The sequence below is a fragment of the Pleuronectes platessa genome, chromosome 1 (genome assembly GCF_947347685.1).
Source record: "Pleuronectes platessa chromosome 1, fPlePla1.1, whole genome shotgun sequence".
Classification (NCBI taxonomy): domain Eukaryota; kingdom Metazoa; phylum Chordata; class Actinopteri; order Pleuronectiformes; family Pleuronectidae; genus Pleuronectes; species Pleuronectes platessa.
The window spans coordinates 26,839,095-26,860,625 of NC_070626.1; the positions used below are offsets into that span (position 1 = coordinate 26,839,095).

The 21,531-nt window shown below is 43.9% G+C and overlaps 1 protein-coding gene across 8 annotated transcripts in view; it reads left to right on the forward strand.

The window, feature by feature from the left end:
- tle3b (TLE family member 3, transcriptional corepressor b) overlaps positions 1–10,262 on the forward strand; it is a 29,242-nt gene extending 18,980 nt beyond the window's left edge. For all 8 annotated transcript variants that reach the window (XM_053416723.1, XM_053416818.1, XM_053416797.1 and 5 more), the window contains 12 exons: positions 1,458–1,580; positions 1,928–1,978; positions 2,394–2,549; positions 3,472–3,607; positions 3,763–3,935; positions 4,828–4,904; positions 5,010–5,259; positions 6,270–6,517; positions 6,651–6,798; positions 7,070–7,220; positions 8,560–8,636; positions 8,841–10,262. In XM_053416723.1, the coding sequence (XP_053272698.1) occupies positions 1,458–1,580; positions 1,928–1,978; positions 2,394–2,549; positions 3,472–3,607; positions 3,763–3,935; positions 4,828–4,904; positions 5,010–5,259; positions 6,270–6,517; positions 6,651–6,798; positions 7,070–7,220; positions 8,560–8,636; positions 8,841–8,948 (1,698 nt within the window). In that variant the 3' untranslated portion in view covers positions 8,949–10,262. The remainder of the gene's footprint in view (positions 1–1,457; positions 1,581–1,927; positions 1,979–2,393; positions 2,550–3,471; positions 3,608–3,762; positions 3,936–4,827; positions 4,905–5,009; positions 5,260–6,269; positions 6,518–6,650; positions 6,799–7,069; positions 7,221–8,559; positions 8,637–8,840) is intronic.
- The last annotated feature ends 11,269 nt before the right edge of the window (positions 10,263–21,531 follow it).

Genomic DNA, 21,531 nt, shown 5'->3' on the forward strand with positions numbered 1-21,531 from the left:
TTCCTCTCCTCTTCTTTCTCTCTCCGTTATTTGCAGCCAAGATGTCAGACATCTTCCTTTTCCCTCTTTCACCACATCTCTCTGCCTCTGATGAAGGCAGGGATTTGTTGAGCTGCCTGACATTGTGGGCAGGTTTCAGGGTTTGCCTCCTACCCCCCCTCCCCCCTTCCCCATCCCTGCCTCCCTGCCTGTTGGGCTGGTTGGCGGTGCCACCCCACCACACCAGTGCCCAGACTACAAAAACCCCCGTTTGCTGTTTCTGAGATGTTGCCAGCCTGTGCGGGCATTCCCACTAGTGGGGAGAACTCATTGCCACACTGCTACGCTCTCATTGCTTGCCAAGTTCCTTTCCTGTTTTGCTCTCTTGTCTTTCTTCCTCTTTTTTTTTCTTATTTTCTCACTCTGCCTCTTTCATGGCTCTGTTCTCCGCTGGCAACATCCTCTTTGTGTCTTCACATTGCACACTTGTCCAGTTTCCCTCAAAGGCGTCTTTCTGTCCTTCCTCTTCTTCATTCCAGTTGGTTTTCATGAACTTTTCTGTCAGTCATTTTATGCCGTTTTGTCCCTGACCTGCCACAGTGTGCACGCGCGCACACACACACACACACACACACACACACACACAGATCTTGGTCACTGTTGTTTTCATTTGCATGTTGTCTCGTTTAGTCAGGAATGAGAGCTGTTGGGTTAAATGTTGCTTCAAGTGGGTCTGACCTTAGGCTCTACAACAGGATCCAATGTCTTGTTTTTCATTTATCTGTGTTTATATACACCAAATATCCCATGATGCACTGGGCTTCCACCTCACATCTTCTTCTTCTGATCAATGTCTTTGCTGTGAAACATCCGGGGTGTTTTGTCTTCAGTGGTCTTCAGTGGTGTGCGTGCGTGTGCGTGTGTGTGTGTGCGCTCAGCTGTCTCGTATGTTTCCTACTTGCTCCACTGCCACGATGGCAGCAGCGGGGCTAAGCTGTCCCAGAATCCTCTTCTGTCCGTTCCATCCTAAATCAGTCCGGTTGAGTCTGGGAGCATTGTACGTTTAGCTCTACAGTCAATATTGTCACTGCTCTGATAAAGGAAAAGGCTCCAGAGTCATATCTGGGCTTAAACACACCATTTGTCAGTTCCTGGCTCTTCTGGTTTCTCAGGGTTTGACACGTTTAAACCTCAAAACATTCACCTGACTGAAAGAAGACATGTCTGGACAGTGGCAGAACTGTGCTTTGTTAGTTTTCTTAAGGCAACAAAGAAGTTTAATTACTTGCAAGTCTCACAGCATATCACATCATGACATTTACAATAATGGCCCAGCCTCTTCCTCACATTAACACGATGCAACACTCATGTTCATGGATGTTGAAGCGTATCACTGTACAGGGTTTATGAGTTAAATATAATGCACACTCTGGGAGCTGGACACTGACTGTGTGGTCTGTGTGTGTTGTTGTTGGCAGAATAACTCGGTGTCGCCGTCAGACAGCCTACGGGCCGCGAGTGAGAAGCACCGCAGCTCTTCAGATTACGGCCACGACTCCAAGAAACGCAAAGTGGACGAGAAGGACAACATGAGCAGATACGTGAGTGTTTGCCTTCACTGGTTCCTTTTGTTTGAAGCTGATCCTGAACATGTTTCCGTTTGTATCTTTACATCGATTAACTCTGGCTTCATTAGGCCTCTTCAAATGTTATTTGAAATTATAAATATTTGGAAATAATTGACTGGTAAAATATAGAATTACCCAGTTTCAGTTTGTCTGGTTACAGTATTCAAAGTAAATAAATAAACGCTACAGTCAAAACCATGTTACAGATGGCGGGTTATATTTTGATCCACCAATATTAAAATGCACTTGTTCATGCAAACCTAGTTTTTAACAGTTAGTGAACGACCAGGAAACTAAAACCTGTGACTCCTTCATTTCAGGACAGTGACGGAGACAAGAGTGACGACCTGGTGGTGGACGTTTCCAACGAGGTGAGACTTCGTTTGAACTGAGCCGTTCAGTCACATTCCAGCGTGAACGCTGCGTCGAAACCAAACACAGCTCTTTGTCATTTGTCTGCAGAAACCTCAACACTTTTCACAGCGCTGCCAAAAAAACTCTGTCACAATATTGGCTGTGTGCGCCATGAGTGTGTGCTCACTCGCTGTATTTCTTTTGCCGTTCATGCGGAGAGTAATAAGACAAAGAACACAAAGAGAAAAGGGAGTGACAGGTGAATGAAAAGTGTGTGTATGTATGTGAGGGAGAGAACAAGCACGCATGAGTATATTTATCTGTGTTTGCACATGAGGCCCCAGTTTGTTTGACCCACATGTACATGCCGGTGGCTTTCCTCTGCTCTGTTTGCTCAGTCTTGCTCTCCGTCTGTCTCGTTTAACTCTGTAGGATCCGGCCACCCCTCGAGCCAGCCCCGCTCACTCACCTCCAGAGAACGGCCTCGATAAATCACGGGGCCTGAAGAAGGATGCCGCCCCCAACAGCCCCGCCTCCGTCGCCTCCTCTGGCAGCACACCGTCCTCCAAAGCAAAGGACCACGCCCATGTGAGTGCACTGAAAGACAAGAGACGTGATGAAATAAGGAGGTTACAGTGGAGGGGGGGGGTGATGGGTGAACTGACAGCCCTTCACACAGACGCCCACTCCACTTGACAAATGCCCTTTAGTCTAACACGCAGACGGCTTAGCAGTCGGCTGCTATGAAGGGTCTTGAAGGGGCAGAGGGTGGATGCACTCTCAGGAAATCAAACGCTGTGGCTCACTCCTCTCAATCTTCTTTATGGCTTACCCAATAAATGGTCATTTCTTCCTCGGCCCGGGGCTGTAAATAACCCAGAGACACAGTGGCCAGGGAGCTGCTGTCTCCTCCTCTTCCTCCATCTCATCTTCTCTCTCTCTCCATCCCCCATTTTCTCTCAGACACTAAAGCTCTTACACACCAGGCTGAAACAGTCTGAATGCATTGGTTCTACATAACGATTGAACTGCGGATTAGGATAGATTTATAGTCCGTATCACCACCCTTCAGCTCCCATGGCCCCCAGCGTGACTCTGTCCCTCAACCAGCTAAACCCTCGTGTCTCTAACTTGATCTGCAAGGGAAGGAGATGGATTAATTATGAGAGGAGTGGTTGGGTCACCATCCTGCTTGTCTAGCCACTCTTAACAAGCTTGGCTTCTAAGTAAAGGTTTATACTTCTACCCCTGACGCACGCACACACATACTCACCATAGCTGTAATGAAGTGTCAGTGTTAGATTGGATTACCTTGAGCCGTCCACTCAGATTGTCACTCTGGATTTTCCTGCCAGTGGGGACATTTCCTTTTTTTTTAACGCTGACATGGACGCTGTTTCGTTTCCGTGTGTGTGGCTGGGACCGTGGGAGGAAGTGAACTTGAGTGTTTGAGTAAGAAGATACAAAACAAGGCTGCACACAAAGACCTAAGAGCATCTTTCTGCTTTAGAACGACAAGTCGTCCACGCCGAGCCTGAAGTCCAACACGCCTACACCCAGGAACGAGGCGCCGACACCAGGAACCAGCACCACTCCAGGGTTACGACCTCTAACGCTGGGCAAACCCCCCGGCATGGAGGCACTAGGTACGTCAACGCACATAATGTACCTCAACATAACACTGGTTGGTTGATTGACAAAAGAGTAAACAAAAAAACATCTTTCATGGAATTTAATAAAATAGTCATATTTTAATATTTCTGAAGCTAAATTATTGTCTTGTGTCTTTCGTGGTCTGTAGCTGCTCCTGCCCTGCGCACACCGCTGTCCATCGCGGGCTCCTATGCCACCCCGTTTGCTATGATGAGTCACCACGAGATGAACGGATCCCTCACCAGCCCCAGCGTTTATCCGGGTCTCATCTCACCTCAGATGAGCGCTGCAGCTGCTGCCGCCTACGGACGCTCACCAATTGTAATTATTCTCCCCTCTATGAAACATTTTATGAATGAAAATGTTTATTTATTGTTTACTTATCCTTCTAATTAGGTCTCTGCAATGTTAAGAATTTAATGATCAGAAATTTAGACAATTAAAAAGTCTTAAATATATTAAAATATTGCGCATTAGGTTTTGAATGTGTTTAAGTCGGTCTCAGCTGCTCGGCTTGGCTCAGGGAAAGACTCATGACTGAGGGTTATTAAAGGCTACTTCAACTTTTCTTCAATTATGCTCAAGTACAAGTAATTATTTGATAATTACTTGTACTTGACATAGATCTGTAATTTAATTTAATTTGAAACTGTCACGTACAGTTTACATGTTGTATATTCCACCTCCATCTGTTTGACTCAAAGCCGCCACCAGCATGTGTATGAATTACCCAGCTTGGCTGTGGGTTGTAAAGTACGAGTAGAATGACTTTGAGAAACTTGGGTATTCATCGTGTATTTTCCAGAACTCATTGTGAATATTTCTGCTCGGCTGGCTGCAGCATGTTGTGTAAACATAATGAGAGTACAAAGCCGAGCCGAGCTCCTTTACTTTGATGTTACTTCGTTAGCATTCTAAAGGCTTGAAGAAAAAAGAGAGACTCGCCCCCAAAATGCCTCTTGTGCATGTTTGAAAATCTCCCCGGCTTTCATTAGCATTAGCAAGTGGGATGTCGGAGCCTTGTGCAAAGCTTCCCTGTTTGCAGTGAAGCTGAATTTGCACCTTTTTGAAGGGATTTGCCTGGAAACGAGGGTTCCTCAGGGCGTTAGCAGCTTAAATGAAGCATAGTTTTCAATTTGAATATTAGTTTAGTCTAGTTTATCTTTGCTGGTTATTGACTGTTTAACTCTTGTTTCTGTGTGTGTGTGTGCAGCCGGGGTTTGACCCTCATTCTCACATGAGAGCTCCGGGCCTGCCAGCCAGCCTCACGTCCATTTCTGGAGGAAAACCGTGAGTCTTTGTTTTTCATTTGAAATGTGTGTAACTAAATTAGTATCAACAGTTGACTTAGTTTAAACTGAACCCCTCTCTCTCTCCCCCCCCTGTCCTCTGCAGAGCTTATTCTTTTCACGTGAGTGCTGATGGCCAGATGCAGCCCGTGCCCTTTCCTCCAGATGCCCTGGTAGGCCCGGGCATCCCACGCCACGCTCGCCAGATCAACACGCTGAGCCACGGGGAGGTGGTGTGCGCTGTCACCATCAGCAACCCCACGCGTCACGTCTACACCGGCGGCAAGGGCTGTGTCAAGATCTGGGACATCAGCCAACCAGGCAGCAAGAGCCCAGTGTCCCAACTCGACTGCCTGGTAACGAGATGTTATGTTTTGTTACAAGTCACAACAAAAGAAAAGGGTCTTTTACATGTGTGTTATTACTGCAGACGGACATGATGTTCTCGTGTTTCATTAGACGACGGTGATTACCTTCATATGTTGCCTGAGTCCACACTTCCCCTTAGTTTTTCCCCCAGATCCCAGCAGATAGAGATGTAAATAATTCAGTTAAGTGTCTCACTGCTGCACTGAAATAATCCTTAGTGAGAGGAAAAAAAGCCTGCTGAGTAATGATGCTCCGACTGGCCTACCCGGTCTGCTATTACCCAGCTCATTACTTCCTCCCAACTGTCTCCCATTTCTCATCCTGATGCTGTGGCTGCATCCCGCTCCACTCTTCTGGCCTCCAACACCCTCAAGGTGTGTCCAGAGTGCAGCTGGGTCTTATAAAGCCATCAGGGTGCTGTTTTAATTCGACCCAGCGCTTCCACAGTCCTATTGATCTGTCTTCCTGCTCTTCTGGAGCCTGGCCAACAACTGCTGCCCCGTTCCCTCTTTCCCCGAATCTCTCGTTAAAGCTGACATCCACATCTTCACTGTAACATGAAAGAGCTGCAGTGTAAAAACTGCACACGTTCAAAAGAACAGCTCCTCCAGAGTGGCAGAGGAGACTTGAGCTGCTCTCAGACATACACTGACACCGGATAGTCTCCTGAGACTCTCTGGAGGGGCTGTGTGTGGGAACTCGGGTCTGAGTCGGTTGCTGGGGACATTCTCTGGAGTTTCTCCTGCTAGATCCAGAGTCAGAAAACTCACATACAGCAGGAGATTCTCAGGAGAATTCACAGGGAGAGAGTGGGGGGAGGTTGATGAGGTTCATAACACACAGGATGCACACAAGTATCCTGTTAATCTATTGGTTACTCTACAGAATTGTAATTGGGTTTCTTCATGCAACTAAATCACATGAGGGAAAAATGTACAGGTAAATAAATTAGATCCACTTATCCTGACGGCGCTCGTCCTTTTTGTTTCCCCTGCAGAACAGAGACAATTATATCCGCTCATGCAAGCTGCTGCCTGACGGCCGCACCCTGATCGTGGGGGGGGAGGCCAGCACGCTGACCATCTGGGACCTGGCCTCACAGACGCCCCGCATAAAGGCCGAGCTCACTTCCTCCGCTCCGGCCTGCTACGCACTGGCCATCAGCCCCGACGCCAAGGTCTGCTTCTCCTGCTGCTCCGATGGAAACATCGCCGTGTGGGACCTCCACAACCAAACCCTCGTCAGGTCAGTAACGAGCAACGAGGAGTTTGGATTCACGTTTCAGGATTAAAACATTTGACCACCGGCGTGAGATGTAAGAGCCGGGAAGGTTTCCTGCCCTGTTCCTGACCTCGTGTTTGATGCTGTGTTATTCCAGGCAGTTCCAGGGCCACACAGACGGAGCCAGCTGCATCGACATCTCCCACGACGGGACCAAGCTGTGGACCGGAGGCCTTGACAACACTGTCCGCTCCTGGGACCTGAGGGAGGGACGGCAGCTCCAACAACACGACTTTACCTCACAGGTAGAGAAGGAGAGGGACTCAAACAAACGTGCTCTTCATTTTCCGAACCACAAAGGGAACAAGCATACATTTCACATTCAATCCAACTGTAGCTGCTACAGAAACAGACAAAAATAGATTTCCTATGATGCAAATGAACCATCTGTTCATCTCATCGGGCTCTAAAAGGAAAAACATTGCATCTGGAGCTGACGTGTTAATTGATCTTTGGTTGTTTTAAGATGATGAAACACTGTAAACACTTGTTGAAAGAACGGTTTCCTCGTTGCAGATCTTCTCGCTGGGTTACTGTCCCACCGGAGAGTGGCTGGCTGTCGGCATGGAGAGCAGCAACGTGGAGGTGCTTCATCACACCAAGCCCGACAAGTATCAGCTGCACCTGCACGAGAGCTGCGTCCTCTCACTCAAGTTCGCCTACTGTGGTGAGTAGCAGGGACACACACACAAACACACCCACACACTCGTCTTAATGCATTCATGAGCAGGAGGAATAAAGGTTTGATTCCTGCATGATAAGAAGGTTTTTGTCTTGTTGTGATGGGAATTCAAAAAGCCTCTGCTGGAGAGTTTGGCTGAATTCCGGCATCGATTAAATGTGTTGTTGATATTCAAGGTTGTCACATGAGGATTTTGTCTATTTGTCTTTTCCACATTGGGCCAAAAGTTTCCTGGAATCGACACGTGACCAGATTATACAGTTCTGTTGCTGTTATTGACATTTAAGTTATGACCTTTCCAGGAATTAAGAGGGTTATTCCAAATGGTTTATTCACATTAGGAGACATTCATATTTCACTTTTATTACCCGTATTACAGATGTTGCCATTTACGGCAAAATTGTTGACCAAATATTTAAACCTGTGGATTTTGGGGCAAAACTGAAATGATTTAATTTCAGCATTGAAAGACTTTCAGATGAAGTAGGTAGGTGTGAAAGATTGCCTGAATAATTAAAAAATATGGACGTGTGAGTCCATACATTGTTAGGTGGGTGGTGGTTGTTTTGGGTTAAGATCCCCCCCCCGCTTTTCTGAAATGTCCCTGAGGCCTGTGTGGTGGTCAGATGTTTGAAGTCCAGATGAGCACAAGCTGTAGCTCCTGTGTTTGACTATTTCTATTGGTTGCTGGTCGGTTCTGCTGCTTAATGAGGGAACGACAGTTTCTGTAGAAGCTGAACGGACTCAAACATCCAGTGACTCGTTTAATCATTGTGTGTGTTGTATCTCAGTTGAGATCATTGTGTGTGTTGTATCTCAGTTGAGATCATTGTGTGTGTTGTATCTCCGTTGAGATCGTTTTGTGTGTTTGGCAGAGCAGCTGGTTTTAAATTTAAAGTTCAGACAATTGAAGTTTTACAATCGCCTCAGTGACATTTATCTCAGAAATGTCAGTTTTAATTTCCCCCTCAGCTCGGTCTCATATCTCCACCACCGCACAACTTGTTCATTCAAATGGCGCCGGCTCTTTCCTCAGAGCTCAGTGTCACTAATTAAATCATTACCAACTAGACGGTCGGGTAATTAATAAGACAGTGATTTAAATGATCATCAGAGTGTAAATGTGTGAGTCTCCTTTTTTATTATGTGCTTTTTATTGGTTGTTAATGGGATGGCATTTTACCACCTTTAGTTTTTATGGACATTGATGAGGTTATTACAGAATCACATGTCCATCATCTCTCAGGTGGATGAGGATGTTTCTCACTCGGTGTGTGTGTGTGTTCAGATTATATTGTCATGACATTTGTTTCTCTGTTTGCAGGTAAATGGTTTGTGAGCACAGGAAAGGACAATCTGCTGAATGCATGGAGGACTCCTTACGGTGCCAGCATATTCCAGGTGACTATGATAAACACGCACACTTACCTCAAACTGCGTGTGCGCTGAGACAGATTTATTTTAGATTAATAAAACATGCGTCAGATTCATTACAGTCTAAAGAAAAAAACTACTAACCATAATGAGATGAAGACATTTATAAATGTTAAATAACCTGGAGCATGACGGGAGGATTTAATGAGTTTTGTGTTTTCTCCCCCGCAGTCGAAGGAGTCATCCTCCGTCCTGAGCTGTGACATCTCCGCAGACGACAAATACATTGTGACCGGATCCGGTGACAAGAAGGCCACCGTCTACGAGGTCATCTACTAAAGAGAAGCAGTCGGCTGCTCGGCTCCAGCACCGCGACTGAGACGACTTTGACTTTTTCTCCATGCCGAGACGAACTGAGGATCTAAACCGGTGGAAATCAATGGATCTGTTGACCTAAGGATGTTTATGCTCGAGAGGAGTGAACCTTTTTTTTGTCCTTTTGTTTTGGAGGGTTCCTTTTTTTCCTCTGAGAGTATTTGGGTGCGACCCCGTGAAGCAGCGCTTCATTTGGAGAACCTTCCTCAGACATCTTGTGAAAAGTGTAAATATCGGATTAAATAAGACATTTTATATATATTATAAGAATATATATTTTCATGTCCTGGGTGTACTTGTGATGATTTTTTTGGCCCTCTCTCTCTCAGTGACGCCGGGGAGAGCAGAACCTACATTAGACTAGAACTTTTTAAACAACGTTAACTCTTTGATTTTCTTAAAGCACATTCTCTGGGCTGACTTTTTCACAAATCAAACAGAGGGGCGTGAAACATGAACCAGGACATTTTGTGGAGATTTTTAAAATGGCCTTTCGTCACTCCATAATCTCTGACATGGAGCCCCCCCGACTCAGGCAGAGCCTCGGCTGGTTTGGACCACTGTGGAACAGAGTGGAGAAGAGATGGATGTAAATTTAATTCATATATATATATAGACCTTTTTAAAGTGTACTGCTCTGTCTGTGCTATCTTTCTCTGTTTGTTTTACCTTGTTAGATGATGGGAGATGGGGGACGTTTCATGTTTAGCCTAACCCTTGGACCTCAGTTGGCAGGAGATTCACTGCTGCAGGCACAAACTGAATGACAATGTGCTTTTTGCTAACTTGACGTAATGCAGATGTTGAATTGCACCATTGATTTCTTGGCTACAGACTTTACTCAAACAGTCCAATCTGCACTATTGGAATCCTTCTGCCCTTCGGTATCTTATCGTTATTCCTGGAATATGTTTGGCTGGTCGTGACGGGGGGGGGTCGTGACATTTGTCCTGATTAAACGCAGAGATCAGTCTGTCTTAATAAAACTGTTCAGTGCCTGTAAATGCTCTTGAGGACGGAGGGAGTGGCACTTCATGTGAACTCGAGAAAAACCCACCATGAGTGAAAGTGTCCTCGATGTTGACTTTAACGACGACAGTGAATAATTCTGGTTTCTACACTGTGCTCCGGATCAAGTCAGCATTTCCAACAAGATAACAAACGGGGCGAAATGCGCTCTTCCCTCTGAGTCACACCAAAGTATGTAGCAAATGCTGTCAGCACTGAAAAAGAAATGTACAGTTGTTGATAAATAAATAAAACTGTTTTTGTAGAATGGCCCATGTCCTTGTGATTGACCTACTGCTGATATTGTTGTGATGTTCTTCTGAACAAACACGTTTAGTTAAGCATTTGTTTTACCTGAAGCTGCTCAGACCTTTCACTGAACTCCAGATCATCACCTGAAATGATGCAGATGGAACATTATGATCTGAGTCCGAGGCTTTGGACTAATAAAACAAATATAAATATCTCAGGATGAAGTGGAAACAGCTGGGTGCCTCCAGTAACCAGTGCGGTTTCCGTAATTTTTCTTTCCAATCTCAAGCCAATCTTAAGAGTTCACGTTTGAGAAGCCAAAGAAGTGCTTGGGGAGTTCACTGTGACCATTTGTCCACCGAGTTCTGACCCAGTTCATCCTTGAGTGAACATTTGTGACAGATGTAATGAAATTCTCTTAATATATCACATTCACAACAATGTGGGGCAATTGAATGTTTATTACATTTTAAGATCCGTTTAAGAGAAACATAAAACATGTTTTGTTAGGCCACTGTGACTTTGACCTTTGGCTAACTAAACCAAATCAGTTAATCCTCGAGAATTTTTATTTAAAATGTTTCCCTCAAGGCTTCTTGAGATATATCGTCTTCATAAGAATGCAACAAATGTTTGTATGCAGCGATGAACTGGTGAACTACCTGGAAACATAAAGTCTCCTTCCAGGAGGCAGGAGATACTGATCTCTGTGCAGATCTGTACATAAACACTCCACTGATTTTTGATGTTGTGAATTGCTTATGTGAAAAATCTAAGTCTGTACAATGGGGATCTTTCTCTGGAGTTCATGTCTGAAAGTTGTTATGAAGAAAGGTCATTGAAGGTTTGATTTTTAGCAGCTGAAGGGGAACTTACCATCAATCAAGGTAGTTTCCAACTATCAAAGGGAAATGATTTACTTTCTTGCCGATAATCACATGAGCTGGTTGATCCCAACACGTCTTCACCGTAAATACAAAGCTACAGCCTGGACAGAGTTAGCCTAGCTTAGCATACAGACTGGAAACAGAGGGAACCTGTGTGCGTGTGTGACCTGAATGAGGGGGAGCAGAACATGAGCTTGATTATCAAAGGGCCTCAAGTCGCCCACGACTCGGCGTCCTTTGTTTTTACCGCTGAGAAGAACCTGAGGGGTTTTATTTTCCTTAATGGGAAGTTGAATGTCACGGCTGGGACACGCTCCATAGACCTCATTCCTCACCGCACACGCTGACATTGAATAAGTGAAGTGTGACAGAGAAGACAGAGGAGATTGGAACTGGAGGAAAAAGGTGTGAGAGAGACAAAGACGCTGTTGTGAGTTAATGTCTTTGTTTCCAGACGGGATGAGTTGTGGTTTCAGGCCTGTTGACAGGAGCAACGGTGGGAGGGAGGAGACACACAGCTCAGGATCAGTGTGGCCTGCCAAACCACACACACACAACACACACACACACAACACACACACACACTGAGTGGCTATTCTGTTGCTTCACTCGAATCACAGACACATTCAGCCGCACTCGTATTTCACACACTCCCACTCGTGACTTAGAGAAAGACAAACTACTTTGGGAATTTGCGGCTTCAAGACGATCTCTGTGATGATTGTGAAACAAGATTTGTTGGAATAAATCTGTCACAAAAGATGTTGTGTTGATAACGATCAGCATGCGATTACGAAATTGCAAATCTTGACTCTTTCTGTTGTGTGTTTTTTTTGCGGCTGCCATACAGTTACTCGTGATGTATGTGTCCTGTCAGAGTGTCGGGATGCTGTTCTACTGACTCACCGCACTGAGCAGTCGTCTTTCCCTTCGCTCCTCTGTCTTCCTCTCCCACGTCCTTTCATACTCTCTCGCTCTGCTCCCACCACAGGTGGTGAGTGCTTTCATTTTCACATTTGTGGGGGTGCTGGCTGTGAGGCTGTGATTTCTGACTGAGGGGGAGAGAGAGAGAGGGAGGGAGAGAGAGAGGGTGGTTAGGGATGCAACATCGGGGGATTTCTCTGCCACACATTTCACCTCCCTGTGTGGGCTGGAGGCTCGGTGCATATGGTGGAGCTACGAATCCATACAGGCCCATATTCTCCTCAGATACTCTAACATCAATCGTACCCGCCTGAGGAGCAGTTGTCCTTATGTCACCCGTCTTCTGGAAATCATGTTTATTTATGACTGTGGGATTTTGCTTAATATGTTTTGGAGGAAACGATTGCAACTGCGTATTTCTACTGTGAGTCATCTGAGACAGATTGTGGTCCCAGACTAACAAACAACAAGAGTTTGACTCTTTAAAACTAGGTTTGTATTCTGAGTATTCGTTGTAATCTTTGTTCAGTTTAATCAATTACGCCAAGTCTGGTCAGTGTCTCAGCCAACGAGTTCAGAGATCAAGTCCATGTGCTCACAGAGAAAAACTTATAAAAAGCTTCATGTCATCAGCTTTGCAATAAGGGAAATTTCACTTTCTTAGAACAGAGCAAAGAGGAAGGATGTACTCTGTGATGCAAAGAAACCGGGCTTAAAATGGGACCTTGGGGTGCGCCACAATAAATTGCTACTGACTGAAACTGATCTAAAAGCCATGAATGCTGACTACACAGGTGGAGAAATGCAAGAGTAATGGAAAAGTCCAATTTAACAGTGTAGGAGTGGAGCATTCACGAGGCTGGACATGATGTATGAATTTCGTTTTTGGAAAGCACAGTGTTTCAGTTGACAGCACATCAACACCAGATTCTCATCTTCTACGTCTGTGATTCGTCTTTTTCATCCTGAGATATTTTCATTCTCAGATATTTTACTTGGGCGCTGGCAGGAGAAGTTCTGAAAAAATATCAGAGCGACTGACTTGGACATGTGTGTTCTCTCATAAGCGAAAAAATTCCAGGAAATTCTTCGGACTTCATTTCTTTTTCTTCGGTTTCCTTTAGGTATTATATTATTACCAAGTATTTCAATACCTTACCGAACAAATCCTCCATTTAGGAGCCATTTTCCCTCGGTTCATAAAAACATTCTCTCTCAATCTCCGCTAAAAGCCGACTGTGCTCCAGTGAAGGCTCCTTTACAACTTTGAAAGGCTCAGCCTGTAAAATCCTGATGAAAGGTGTTTTTGTTCTCTTGACAGTCCCGATCGTCGGCTGTGAAGGAGAAGTGATGCAGGGGCACTCTACGTCTGTCCTCGGCGTTTTCTCCTCTCAGCCCATTTCAGCGAGGGAGGCAAAGGTTTTACTCTCCTCTACCTGACAGCCGTCTCGTTTCATCTCTCTCTCTTATGGCACCACGAGAGAAGACGGAGAGCAAAATGATGAGACTTTCTCTCATTTCCCATTTCTCTTTTCCCACCAACACCGCCTTTTATGTTTTCATCTGCCACTTCCACCGTCTCCTTTCTTCCCATCCCATTTTCAGCACTCTCCCCCGGCCACGTCTTTCTCTCCTCTGTGTCTCCTGTCTTCACGTCAGTGCCTCTGCAGCAGACACATCGTATTAGCCCGGAGAAGAAAAACGAGAGGATTGTTCGAGGGTGCCGTGTTCCTTTCAAGAGAGCAACAAATGTGGAAAGAAAAAAAAAAACTTGAATCTCTCTCCTTTCTTTCTCTGTCGCTCACTTGATAACCAAGTGCGTGTGGAGAGCAGAGGGAGATTAAAGGGAGCTTGAGTAGAGGCAAAGAGAGCTGGTGCTTCAGCTCCCAGAGGTCATTTGGGCTCCTTTGATAGCAGCGAGGCCACACTCCATCATCTGACCTGTCCTAAAGATGAGAAGCTTTCATCAGTGTCTGCTGGAAACAAGAGCCCACTCAGAAGCAGGGGCTCAAATTAGAGGACTCTCTGAGTGTGTGTGTGTGTGTGTGTGTGTGTGTGTGTGTGTGTGTGTGTGTGTGTGTTTCAGGTTCTTATGCATAATTCAGTGCTTTTACTGTTATAAAAGCATTTCTTTTGATCTTTGATCACACAGACTCGGGAGAACAGTACTTAAACTGGATTCTTCTAAATTATTTGTCAGGGGGAGATTTGCTTTGAAAGGATTTCAGGTAAAGAACAAGAAAGTAAATGAGGCTGTAGGAAGCCCACAGTGCCCTGAGTGTGTACTGGACAGTGTGTCAGCACTGACTGGAAAACAGAGGAGGACCACAGTAACATTATAATGCAATCCAATGGATCTTTACCATGATCCTCTTCTCTTATTCATTCCTTGTTGAGCAGGTGGAAAGAAACAAAGCGGAATGAAAAAAAAATTCTCCTCCGTTTTATTTGTTTGCGTTCTTCACAGCAGCCACTTTAACTGCCAAGGTGAACGGGGGGGTTAACAAGCTCAGCAAAGCAAATAATTGGTACAAATGTGTCATTAGCACCGTGGACGGGCTCGGATAAAAAGCGAAGGAGCACTAATTGAACATGATTACAAACTTCCTCCTCCATCAATTGGCGCTGTAATGAGGAGGTCCTCAGGGATAATGAGGTTCACAGGGCAAAAGTGACTCTGAAACTCAGAGGGAGAAGAGGGAGACAGAGGAAGACTTGATACCAACAAACACACACACACACACACACACACACACACACACACACACACACACACACACACACACACACACAGCGACCAGAGTGAATACACAACCTTCCTCAGTCCGCCCGGCCCTGCAACAAAAAACATTTCTCCAAACAGAGGTAGGTGCTGTCGAATGTGCGTGCATGTGATTTCAGTGCACGTGATTGTGAGTTTAAGTGTGTGTATATATAGTCAGGTGAACATCTGTATTACTTCTCAATCCTTCAGTCGACCCATTAATCCCTGTGTTGCTTGTATAAGCTGGAAGTGGGTAAACATGAAGTTCCTTGTAGTTGTTATGTTTCCTGCAGCTCAACTATAACCTGACTTCCAGTTAACACACTCATTTGGACCTGACGGTGTTTTGCAGGAGACAAATGTGTTTGTGTTAATTTTATGCCCAATTTGACTTTGCGCTTTACAATGTTTGTTTTTTAACTTTTAACTCCAACAGGAAGTTACGTTTTCACTCCTGACCTCAGGTTTTAAGGAAGATAAAAGCAGACTGCAGGATGGATTACCACTAAATACCATTAAACTCGATGGAAGGATGTGGTTTGTGTCATCGCTTTTGTTGATTTCTCAGAGAATAATTCATGAATCTTGATGAAAAAGAAACAGACTTGTTAAGGGGACTAATATTGATGTGCAACTTGATGCAGATCCACATTAAAATCTGGATCTAGTAAATCGAAATGTAGTTTCTAAAGGAGATTGTTGGAACATAATATCGCAAATGTATTTTTAAAACTGTGGTATCGTCTTTGCTTATATGTTAATTATCAGTTTTATTATTGTAGACAATCTTCTGATAATTTTGTAAACAATTTGCAATTTTTTTAAATAGTGATTAAAAAATACTCTATTAGAAGTATGAGATTCGTTTACTGTTGTTAAACCGGAACCACAGTACATGATGCTTGATGTGGAAATAGAACAGGTGTTATTATGGAAGTTATTTAAAGTTCCTTCTAATAAAACGAACGCATCCAACACAATTAAATCAGTTTTTGACTTATTACGAAAAGCAGCCAACTTTCAGAACAAAACAATCGAAGAGGAAGGAATAAGAGGAAGGTTGGAGGAGGTCACGGCAAAGAGGAAGAAGTGAAATGAAGCCGGAAGGCTGACACGGGGGTGGGGGTGGGGGCGGGGGGCGGGGGGGTCATTGTGCTTTTATGAACAGGTCATTTGTTTGGGTGGTGCACTGTGGTTAAAGAGCCAGAGGAAAGTGAGGTGCCAAGTTAATGTGACAGGAGAAAAGAGTGTGAGCCTGTTCCTGGGATTTCTTTGGGCTTTGTGCAGCGACAGAGACAAAAGGAGAACAGCTCATTCAGAGCAGCAGAGGAAGGAGAGTCCGGTCGGAAAGAATTCAAAACACCAGACTCAATCAAAAATCTGATTTAGAACCGGATTCAGTTTGAAAATCCATCAACAACTCGTTCTGTCGCTGACAATCATCCCTTTGAACTCTTTGAATTCTGCAGTATGATGTGAAATCATGTTCCGGTGTCCACATCCGTGTTTTTACCGACTGTGATTGTGTCATTTCCTGAATTAAAACGTCATATCTCTGTACAACCTGAGATAAAAGATTAAGTAAGTCAGTAAACCATGCTAAATGATAAAAGTACAAAAATTGTGTTATAAATTAATACAGAAATCTAAAAAATAAATATTTTCATCAAATTTTGCTTAATGAACATGCTATATATATTGATCAAAAATATTTCTACACTTAGAAACACAAACAAAATGTTTCCTAACCGTTTCAACTCTCATGTTGTTTGTTTTGGACAAGTTTCAACAGAGTCCGATAACAAACCATCATGCACAGGAACCTTGCAAACTGAGTCCGATCTGTTTTATTATTCTATTCAGCAGGAGATAAAAAAAACAGTCGAGCAGTGAAGATTGATTTTGTGTAGAAATAGAAACATTGGATGAAACATTCAATCCTGAGAAGCCGTCAAACAAGAATTCCGTCTTCTGATCAGGGAGATGGGAAATTATACCGATCATTTTCACAGTCTATTGCAGGATGTCAGTGGTCCAGTTTGAGACGCTACTGGCTACACTGGGATCAATCCTTAAAAGAAGAAAACAAATTCATCCAATTGATAAGACTGATGTGCCGGGGATTGAACCCTCGGACACAAACACTGAAGCTACACAGCAAATCTCTGTCAACACGTGAAGTGAACTGACCACAGGAGACGGAGTCACCTCTGACACTGGGAGAACGGACATGTTTCAGCTCGGCTGTGATTCACAACGTCGCAGAAAGACAGTGAAAGAATCTGATAACAAACCATAGACTGCTGAGCCATGACGCTCACGTGCAGGACTGGTACACGCTGGTGGTGTCCTGAACTGAACCTCACTGACTATCAGCAGAGTGGAAGTACAACTGCACTGAAGAAGGAGGCGGCTGCAAGGTCATAGCCAATGGAAATCAAGATCCTTTCACTTATTGTTGTTTCCACCACCGAGAAGATGCTTTCACATGTTCCTTTGTTTGTTTGTTTGTTGTCAGCAGAATTACGAGAAAAACTGCGGAACGTATTTCCATGAAACTTGGTGCATGAATAGAACATGAGCCGAGACAGATCTGGACAAAGGGGAAGATCTTACACAGATCTTAGAATATTTAACTGATCATGGTGGAAAAAGAAACCTGTCATGTTCAGGGTGTGTGTAGAAAGGAATCTTTCATCAGATAAGACTAACTAGGTTAAGTGTTCAGTCTGAGCCTCAAGTTAGCATGTGCTTGGAGATTGTCCTTGACTGAAAGATGTGAGATGTGATCATACACACAAAACAAATAGAAGCTCAGGGACAGACATGGTGGACGTGTCCCCAACCTCAACAGAGGGAGACAAAAAGAAGAGACGCTCCAGATGTCTTAATAACATAGGAAAGTGTACAATGAAAGAGGTTTGAGTCTCTGCAGTGGTTTCATGTTCAGGTTCAATCTGATTCAGTGGCAAAGAAAACCCTCAGGTTTAAGAGGTTTTTCTAATAATAGGTTTAAGAATGATATTGTAGAAACTGTGATGAGTGATGTTGTGTTTAATTTTTTTTTCAAAATGACTGTAAGTACAAAGTTTTGACTTGAAACTGGTGGTAATTGTAACATCAGAGGATTTTCTGCTTCGTTGAGCCTGAAAAAAGAAACAGTAAAATAACTTGATGTTGAGGATATAAAACCTGCATAAGGACATAGCGTGATTTTAACAACAAGGTAAAAACTAATGACACAAACTTTACAATAAATAAAACTCTTGAATTGTCAGAATAAATGTGAATCTTTGGAAGAAAATGGATGTCGTAGAGATAGAAGCCTTCATGTGAATAGAGAAACACTAGTTCACACATACGGATAGAGATCTGGACATGAGGACGTCTGAGTGATGTAAACACTAACTCACAGTTTGTTCTGCTTGTGACGTTGTGTCACTGAAAACAGGTCATTTCTAGACGTGCAGAAGCAAAAAGCTCTTCCTCTCCCTCAGTGACTCTTCTGTTTCCCAGTCTGAGTTTCTCTCTCTCTCTCTGTGTCACACATGCACGGCGTATTCCCTCTCCCTCTCTCGACCTGTCTCACACACCATTACCCCTGTGAGGCGAGGAGACAACCCCGGCCAGGGGAGAGGGGGAGGAGGGGCGGCATCATGGGTAATGTCAGTAGACACATGTCAAAAGTACAGCCCGTGTCCTGAAAAAGCTGTGTGCGGTGTGACAGCGGTCCGCCCGCCGCTAACCCACTCGCCTGCCCCCCCCCCCCCCCGCCGTGACTCTCTCCAGGCAACACAAAAGCTTCCTGTTTTAGCCCCTGGAGAGAAAGAGAGAGAGAGAGAGAGAGAGAGAGAGAGAGAGAGAGAGAGAGAGAGAGAGAGAGAGAGCCGGCAGGGAAGGTCATCAGCACTACTCCACCAGGATAAACGCTTTTCCTCTTGCAGTCTCACCTCGCTGCACAGCTATTGTCCTCGGGTTGAGTGCAGAAGGGTTTTGTGTGTCTGTCTGTGTGTGTGTGTGTGTGTGTTTCAGGGAAAGGCAAAGCGTGCACAGGTGTGAATGCATATACAGGTTGTGGGTTGGAGTATAGTTTATCACTCAAATACTCACACACCACAAATTGATTCTGCACTGCCACACTATGTGGCCAAAAGTATGTGGACATCCCACCAGTGGGCTTCACCTCCACTCTTCTTCTTTCAGGTTCTCCACAGTGTTTCAGAACATGGCTGAAGGGATTTGCTCTAATTTACCCACAAGCACGTTGGTGAGGTCGGGCGCTCACCTGGCGTGAACGGGTCCGACTCATGTTAGAGCCACTAAACCTGAGAAGTTTGGAAACACAGCTTTCCCTGATTCAGTTGAAGAACTCCAGGTATAGACACACAGTCACCACAGAGCCAACACTGGGTTAGAGACGACCACCGGTTCAGGCTGCCGTGTTGCAGGCGGCTGATTTGGGATCAGAGTTGAACAATGGACAAAAGCTTAATTTTGGAGAGCGCCTGTATTTCTGAGAAGTGCTTGGATAAAAGGAGATTTGTTGATAGGACACGACAGTTATCACAGTTTAATTATAAGAGATGATTAAATATGACAGTTAGACTAAAATACATTGAGGAGCTGTTTACGATGATGCTGTGTGGCCTTGATCATCATGTGTATCAGAGACGTATAAAAGTTTTTCCACTTTAGAACTAAACTTGACTCAGATTCAATCCAAACCACTTAAAGTGTCTTAATGTGCAGAAGATCTGAGAACACGGAGGCGAATCGCTGCCACGAAAGAAACGTCCACAAACAACATCAATACTTCACTTAGTAATGTCCCTGTAAATCACTCTCTCTAACCGTGTTTGCATGGATACCAATAATATAATGACATGTAAACAGCATTTTTCTAAATGTGCATAATTAATTACTTTACAACGACCTGTTGGAGTTTTCACAGCATGTTGTGACATAGACATACGACTGCTTGATGTGACATGTTCCTGGTGTAAACAAGATGGAACAATTAAAAGAAGTTGAAGCTCTTGTTGAAATATAAAGATAACACACAAAAATGGTAAATATATATTTCAGGTTGCGGTGGTGCAGGCAGAAGAACGTAGACATGAGGCATAATAACATTATGCTCTGTAACATGCAAACAGGAATATGAAAGGAAAATTCTATGAGCAACTCATGTAAACACCACAAACTAAAATGTAAACTGAGTAAGTGTGTTTTTCTTCTTCTCTTTTTCTGACCACAGAGCTTCTATGAATTGCTTTTTGTACAAATAACGTCCATTAGCCCAGAATCTGTCAAACATTTAATGGATCAACGTATTTCATACAAACGACTTGTTTTGGATTGAAAACAGCGATTGATTCCAAAAGGCAACACGAGTGAAGATAAGCAGAGAGAGAAGGAGGCATAATTAAATCTGTTGATTACTTCTGTCACTGTAACATCATATATAAGGTAAATGTGTAATCATACATTCTCTAAGCACACCGACACTTCCCTTTAACTTGATGCAGCTCACTGATTACCATACTTGTGACTATATATGGAATGTGGCTACATGTATATCACAATTTGACTTGCATGACATTTGACAGTGAATCATGTGCAGCACTTAAAACAGGATTTGCTGAGCGTCATCTCGAACAACTTGTATTTATCTCTGAGCTCAGTCTCCTTCACTCAAAATGCAAATGAATTCCAATGTGCCACTCTGCTCCAATTAAGAGGCAGCGTTGGAAATAGCAACAAACTGAGATGTTTACCGGCTTCATGTTCCTGGTCTGACAGTAATGATTCCTATTCACCAACATTTATACATTTAAGGTTTAAAAAATATCAATTATGCTATGTTCATTTTCCAGCTCACAAAACAGACAGAAGACAAACTGAGACGTATGGAAACAGAAATGCTCCAGTTGCCTTTTCTGCATCAATTCACCTGTTTACAGTTGAGCTCTTTAACATTGTATCCTCCTACTGTGATGTCTATAGCAAATGTTTGCACATGTGGACAAAGAGCTGCTCATTGTGGGAACTGTTCTGTTTCTCTATCATGTTTAAGATCTTGACCTTCGATATAATGTATATTATGATTTGAAGAGAAGTGAGTGGAGAAGCTCTCACACAAAACTTTACAGAGATGACAATGTCTCTCTATCTTTTAATCAGGTCGGGTTCACCTCGACCTGATAATGACCTCGGTTATTCCGTCTTGACCAACAGAAAGTTTGCGTCATGACTTGATGGAGAGAAGCTGTACTCAGGCAGCAGCCCTTCATATGTTTCTTCCTGCCTGTCCGCAGCCACATGACAGAGGACACAGGTAATTGCCATCATTTCTCCCACGGACAAAAAGCCAATGCTCCGGCTGCTCTTAAGTAAACTGCTGAGTGCTGGTCAAGGATTATTCAAGGCTGCACAAATTGCATGGCTCTTTTCTTTTTTGTTTCGAGATGACTGAGTTTCTCCCGTTTGAAAACCCTCGGATTGACAGATTGTTTTTGACATATTTTATTCCATCACCTTCTGTTCTACTGACTGATTTTAAAATGCCAGAATCGTGTGTTTTTCTTAAAGAAGACATATTTTGCTCATTTTCAGATTGATAATTTTAATTTTGGTTATCACTTGAAAGTGTTTACATGCTCTAATGTGCAGAAAACACATCACTTTACTCAGTGTCCATCGCTGCAGCTCC